The 6187-nt window shown below is 37.9% G+C and overlaps 1 protein-coding gene across 1 annotated transcript; it reads left to right on the top strand.

The window, feature by feature from the left end:
* Positions 1-1032: 1032 nt before the first annotated feature.
* Positions 1033-5932, top strand: LOC103998705 (uncharacterized). The gene is made up of 6 exons (XM_009420259.3): positions 1033-1568; positions 3795-3831; positions 3918-4154; positions 4240-4287; positions 5112-5557; positions 5685-5932. Exons 1-6 carry the CDS (start codon positions 1264-1266, stop codon positions 5776-5778), a joined length of 1167 nt encoding a protein of 388 aa, XP_009418534.2. The 5' UTR covers positions 1033-1263; the 3' UTR covers positions 5779-5932.
* Positions 5933-6187: the final 255 nt, after the last annotated feature.

The following is a 6187-nucleotide window of genomic DNA, read 5'->3' as shown; positions in this document are numbered from 1 at the left end:
AACAGGATGAAGGATGCAAGAGAATGAGCCCTTTTGAGGTATGGCCCCATGCCCAGAAAGAAAAAAAATGTCTCTTTCCATTTGAATTGATATCATATCATCACTTCTTCAGGACAAAGCTAAGAAAGCAACACTGCACTGTCCACCTTTGCACTCCAATAAAGGCTGGAGGTCCCCATGTCAGATGATAAGCTTAGACAGTACCAAAGTCATCAGCTTTTGATAAACAAATGGAGCAGCAACCCCCTCTTTGCCTGATGCTTCAGCAGATGCAGATAGCAAGACTCCCCCATGCCATAATTAACAGGAGAGGCCACATAATGACTGATGAATGCTTGAAATATTCACAATTTGCCTTTGATTCTGCATAAAATCCTGCAAGAAATGTGTCAAGTTACTGAATTCATGTGTTCTAATCATTCTTTATTGCAGATATGCTGAAAGAAATCAAACTACACACATTTATAAGGCAGATGATTGAAGTACTACATCTTATATCTTTGCTATTCTGATCTTGAGTAGAAAATGACAGTAGTAGCCACTCCTAGTAGATGTTATTTGTTTGTTGTCTGACTAAATAAAGGGAGAGTAGCAGAGCCTTTACATGCTGAAATTATTGACCATCATCAATGTTCCTGAGTAATCTTCTGAAATTATTGAGTATCATTAATGTTCTTGAATGCATCAGTGGGATCAGAAAGGCTGTGCAGTCATTTATTTTCAATCTTCGATTTGATATTTGAATGTATACATTGATCACACATCAAGGAAAATAATAGGGGACTGTTCATGGTGCCATTTGCAGCGAGAAATCACAAAATTGCCACCATGGTATCCGGGTTGCACGTGATCCGCATCTAAAATCACGTGCTCCAATACCATTTCCTTCTTTCTTTTTTCTTTTAATTATTTTCCTTATTATTATTATTATTGGTTATATGCAATAATAATATTATTATTTAAAATCCATCTCACTCTTTTAAGACTTCCCCCGTAATTTTATCCATTTTAAAATGGTAACTAATGCTTCTATTTCTCCTTCCCCTCTCCCGTCTCTTCCTTCCATCGATCGAGCTCGCCCGAATCTGGAGAGCAAGCCGAACCCTTTCCCTCGAATCCTATCCTCCTAACCTTGCCGTCTCCCTGGAGTGCGATCAAAATCGCTCTTTTCGATCCTTTTCGCGGCGAATCTGACGATCGGAGGTGCGTTGGAGAGGCGAGGAGCGTAAAGGTCGGGCCTTTGCGGGTGCTCTGGGGTGGGAGATGGGCGGGGTAACGTCTTCGGTGGCGGCGAAGTTTGCATTCTTCCCGCCGAGCCCGCCGTCGTACGGGGTGGTCGTGGCGGACGCGGCGGCGGGGCGGCTGGAGATGACGGAGGTGCCGGCGCGGGAGAACGTGGAGGTGCGGCGGCTGCGGACGAGGCGGGGGACTGAGATCGTCGCCATGTACGTGAAGAATCCCGCGGCGAGCCTTACCGTGCTCTACTCCCACGGCAACGCCGCCGACCTCGGTCAGATGTTTGAACTCTTCTGTGAGCTCAGCAAACACCTTTGCGTCAACCTCATGGGGTGAGGCCTTCTCTCTCTCTCTCTCTCTCTCTTATTCCTCCGTTTTCTGTAAATAGAAGTAGGGCTTTGTTCATTTCTACTAGTGAAGTTGATGAATTTGACCTGAAATTATGCACCAAGAACTTTTAGTTGATGGCATGATGCTATGCCAACATCTTTCACTCAGATGTCTTCATGAAGAGGTCCTTCTCATGTTCTTGGTCAAGGTTTATTGAAATACATTTGGTTATTTTTTCAGTATTGATTACAAAGTTATATTTCATTTGGGTGGATAAGTGGCCTAACTTATTAAACATCTGAGGGAACTTTTTTGATGAAAGTACAGCTTTGTAACTGGTTCTTGTTTTTCTGTTGGCATATTCATTCATAAACTGTATATATAGTGATACAATAGTTGTATTTGTCTGACAGAATCATTCATGAGGTTTCATGGGATCAAAAAATCTATGATGATTGTTCTGAATATATCCACAGCACAGATGGATTTTCCAACATGCTACCCAACCCTAATAAATGCATGCTGTTTCCCACCACTGAGGAGACACACCCAATACATCAATCGAGTGGTCTTTCAAAGCACGATATGACACTGATTTGGGGACCAGGCAGGTCCCCTATGTGCCTTTAAAGATGATAGGGTTGTACATGAAAAGTCAAGCAAGTGTGATATAGCATGAACAATTGCACAGGCTAAAAGTATCTTGACCCAGGACAAATAGATTCTGTAGTTATGGACTTACATGTCAAAATTTGCATTAACAAAAGGATACGTGTAACAGGGATTTCCCAGCTTAGTTGCCCATTCAACCTAAGTATGATGAGTGTTCACATTTGTTACCTAAAATCATGAATTAGGTGAGTTTTGAGTGCTTGCTGACAATTTTAATTGTTTGTTGCATCTTGCTTGCTCCATCAACAGTTGAAATGCAAAGCAGATGAACAGTTAATTGGAACATTAGTTAATATGTGACTGGCCTAATTTATGTTTTAGCACAGATATGTTTTATTTTATCATGAAGATAAATAATGGAGAGAAATATACCTTGGTCTCACGATACATACCCATTGTTGATTGCAATTAGGTTAACTTCCCTTTTAATGTACCAATCCATATACTTTATTTTTTTTCTTGTATTCATGGTTTTTTAGCTTCTGGCATGACTTCAACCAAAGGAAAAAGAAACAAAGAGATCATGATTTTGGTGACAATTTTTATGGGATTGTTAATGTGGAGGTTGACTCATTATTTGGGTTGCAGGTTTGGCCACTTTTAATAAGTTTAACTTATTTCGAAACAAATATGTTGCAGAACTTGTCTCTGATGTGCTGTTTTAAATAGTCAAGAAAGTGTTTTTTTTATTAGCATGCTCTGATAATAGCAAAATTGTAGAGTGACAAGATTCTATAGGTTAAAGCTTGATGAAGTTTGGATATGAATGACAGAAGCCATCCATAGTATACTGACTAAATGTTCCCTAACTACACTTATGATAGATGCTCTTTAAGAATATGTGACAATGTGAAGAGGATTGCAAGCAAAAATCACCATTAATTTATTTAAAGAGCTCAATGAAAGCAAGGATCATCTAGTCCATATGCAGACTGCTGCACGACAAGATTCTCTGGTGTTGTTTTAATCTTTTGTGGTATCTCTATCACTGTTGACAAGTCCTTTGATATTAAACTGACATGGATGGTAGATTCATTGTACATGTTTGCTTCTTATGTTATGAAATGGTTAATCTGGCTAGTATATATATGGTAAATACCATAATTAATCACTTTCTTTTTGTGCAGTAAGTTTGGTATTTGAATTATTAGGGAAAATCTAGTGAAATATGTGCCCTGTGTTTTGACTATTACTGCATATAGTGAAATTTATCATCTAATGATACAAATAATCAATGGTAAAATAAATTTAAATGGTAATTAAAAAGAAAATAAAAATTGTCTAAAACATTTTTATTTTTAAATATTCTTGTATTTATCTATTAAGAGAGTGAGATCAAATCATGCAACCCAAGTTGGAGTTTTTTTGCTTCTTGATTGACCCTTGATTATTTTCTTAGAAATCAAGTGTCTGCTCTCTCTTCTTCTTTCACTGTGTTTGTGATTTAGTGAGTGTGCGTGCATGTACGTGTGAGCGAACAGGTCTGTGGCATGTCTATGCTCTGGTGATTTTGATATATAAATATGCCATTAAATAATTGGATCATTTTTCTTCAGGTACGATTATTCTGGATATGGGCAGTCTTCTGGAAAGGTAGGATGATCACTGATGATCTTTTTTGGCTTTTGTTAGAAATGTGAAACAATAAAATTTTCCACTTTTTCTCTCCTTGCTTGCAGCCAAGTGAGCAAAATACTTATGCAGATATAGAAGCTGCTTATAGGTGTCTTGAAGCATCTTATGGAATCCATGCAGAAGATGTTATCCTTTATGGCCAATCAGTTGGTAGTGGGCCTACACTGGAATTAGCTACTCATTTACCTAACTTGAGAGCAATTGTTCTCCATAGTCCCATTTTGTCTGGTCTGCGTGTCATGTATCCCGTGAAGCATACATACTGGTTTGACATTTATAAGGTTCCCATTTCTTTTCTTGTCAATAGTTCAAATCTATTTTTCTCCTCACAATAGGACTTAAACAGGACTTGTCGATTCTCTGCAGAATATTGATAAAATTCCCTTGGTCCAATGTCCAGTGTTGGTAATACACGTAAGTACACTGCTAGAGTGCTTTTCTTGATTTTTCATAGCATGTTCTAGATACTGCTGTGTAGTATTGTGTTGATCTTTCCTCTGAAGCTAAAATGATAAAATCTAACAGCAATTTATAATGCTTTTGTAGGCCAAATTTCATGGTACATAAAAAAGCAACGAAGACCAGCACAAAATGCAAGAAAATGTTTTTTTTTCTTCATAATATTAGAAAAGGATATGAAATCACTTACTTTTGATTAAGCTGGCATTGATATTCTTTTACTTGGCCACCGAATGTCTAAATGCATTGGACCATTTTGACTAATGATACTAAATTCTAGGTTGTCCAAGAAGAATATTTTCTTTCATTTGCAGTTTGATATCTGTTAGGCATAACAAGTAGTTCACATACAATCAGGTGCATAAAAAAAAAATTTACATTGAAGTCAATCATGGAAAAACACATGTATTACGGTCATAGGACCGAGGAACAAGGTATCACATGAGCCTGTTATACAATACCTGACTCTTGGAATTGTAGATTTTTGGTAAATAAGCTATAGAAATTCACTAAAATTCTGCCATAACATTCTCAGTATCATAAGTTGATTCTTTGATTATTGAAATGCCTTTATCTACAATCACTGAGTTTATATAAGTTCCTAATAGTCAATGATTATGTGGTTAAAATCCCCTAAAGCTGCTTTTAATCAGGCATCTGCTTTATATGGCTTGGCCATACTGAGAAATGCCAGTATGTTACACACCCCACCTGCAAATGTTTCTTGTGGTTTTCCTCCTAGCTTATTTGGATATTAAAGGCCTATATGGTGTTTGCAGGGAATGGCTGATGATGTTGTGGATTCATCACATGGGAAACAGCTTTGGGAGCGTTGCAAAGAAAAGTATGAGCCTTTATGGATCAAGGGAGGGAATCACTGTAATTTGGAACTGTACCCAGAGTTCATAAGACATCTTAGGAAGTTCATATCAGTCATAGAAAAGGCACCTCCAGCTAGAACTGCATCTTCCGAGAACTCTGTTCTCCGGAATCCTCCTAGTACGAGCACCGATCATTTGGATCTCCAGAGAAAAAGCACGGATCGGAGGGAAAAGCCAAGGCCAAGTACTGATCGTAAGGATAAGGGTAGGAACAGTACAGATAGGAGAGACAAGCCAAGGGTTAGCACAGATAAGAAAGAAAAATCAAGAAAAAGCTTTGATGTCACTGACAAAGCGAGAAGCTGTGTGGAACAGCAAGAGAAGCCACGGAAAAGTTTTGACCGGTCTGATAACACTCTTTTTTAAAGATTGTTATATGTATCATGCATAAGTTTATGGCAATTACCCATTTATATTTGATAGTTTTGGTTACACGATACCTCTTTTGATCAGTTATTAAAATGGATGCAGATTTGGAGGAATGATAAAGTCAGTCAACTTGTGCAATATTGATTGTTTCAGAGTCCCAGCTTCTCAGGCCGAGGAGTGCAAAGGTCAGTGTTAGTACCACCCTTTGGCTGCATGAGTATTGATAAAATGATTGTTTTAATTGTATGGGGATATTAAAGTGGTGGAAATTTATCCGTGTTTATTCAAGAATCGATAATTTTGAGTTGTTTTTGCCACTTATCTCCCATAAATGCAAATTTTCTTTTATATATTGTCCAGTGGAGTGCAAACAAAAGCAATGCTTTCCATAGGATCTGTACTTAATAAAATTAGCAGTCTCTTGCATCCTGTTGTGTTCTGTGTTTTTCAAGCTATCCTTTTAAGTCAAATTGCTCTTACCAAACTATGAATGTAGGAGATGATCCATTTCTATCCGATCAACATCAATTGATGTGAGAATGCTTTTCCAGAAATGAAACTAGAGACCAAAGGCAAATCATATGGTCCAATCGGTGGCTAAGTTC

The sequence above is a fragment of the Musa acuminata genome, chromosome BXJ2-9 (genome assembly GCF_036884655.1).
Source record: "Musa acuminata AAA Group cultivar baxijiao chromosome BXJ2-9, Cavendish_Baxijiao_AAA, whole genome shotgun sequence".
NCBI classification, from domain to species: Eukaryota; Viridiplantae; Streptophyta; class Magnoliopsida; order Zingiberales; family Musaceae; genus Musa; species Musa acuminata.
The sequence above is the reverse complement of the archived record's forward strand: the minus strand, read 5'-3'. Positions and strand labels throughout refer to the sequence as shown.

Coding starts and splice junctions, on each gene's coding strand:
- LOC103998705 (XM_009420259.3), top strand. CDS start 1,264: ATGGGCGGGGTAACGTCTTCGGTGGCGGCGAAGTTTGCATTCTTCCCG. Junction 4,288..5,111: donor GTCCAGTGTTGGTAATACAC/GTAAGTACACTG, acceptor TGGTGTTTGCAG/GGAATGGCTGATGATGTTGT. Junction 5,558..5,684: donor CCACGGAAAAGTTTTGACCG/GTCTGATAACAC, acceptor AAATGGATGCAG/ATTTGGAGGAATGATAAAGT.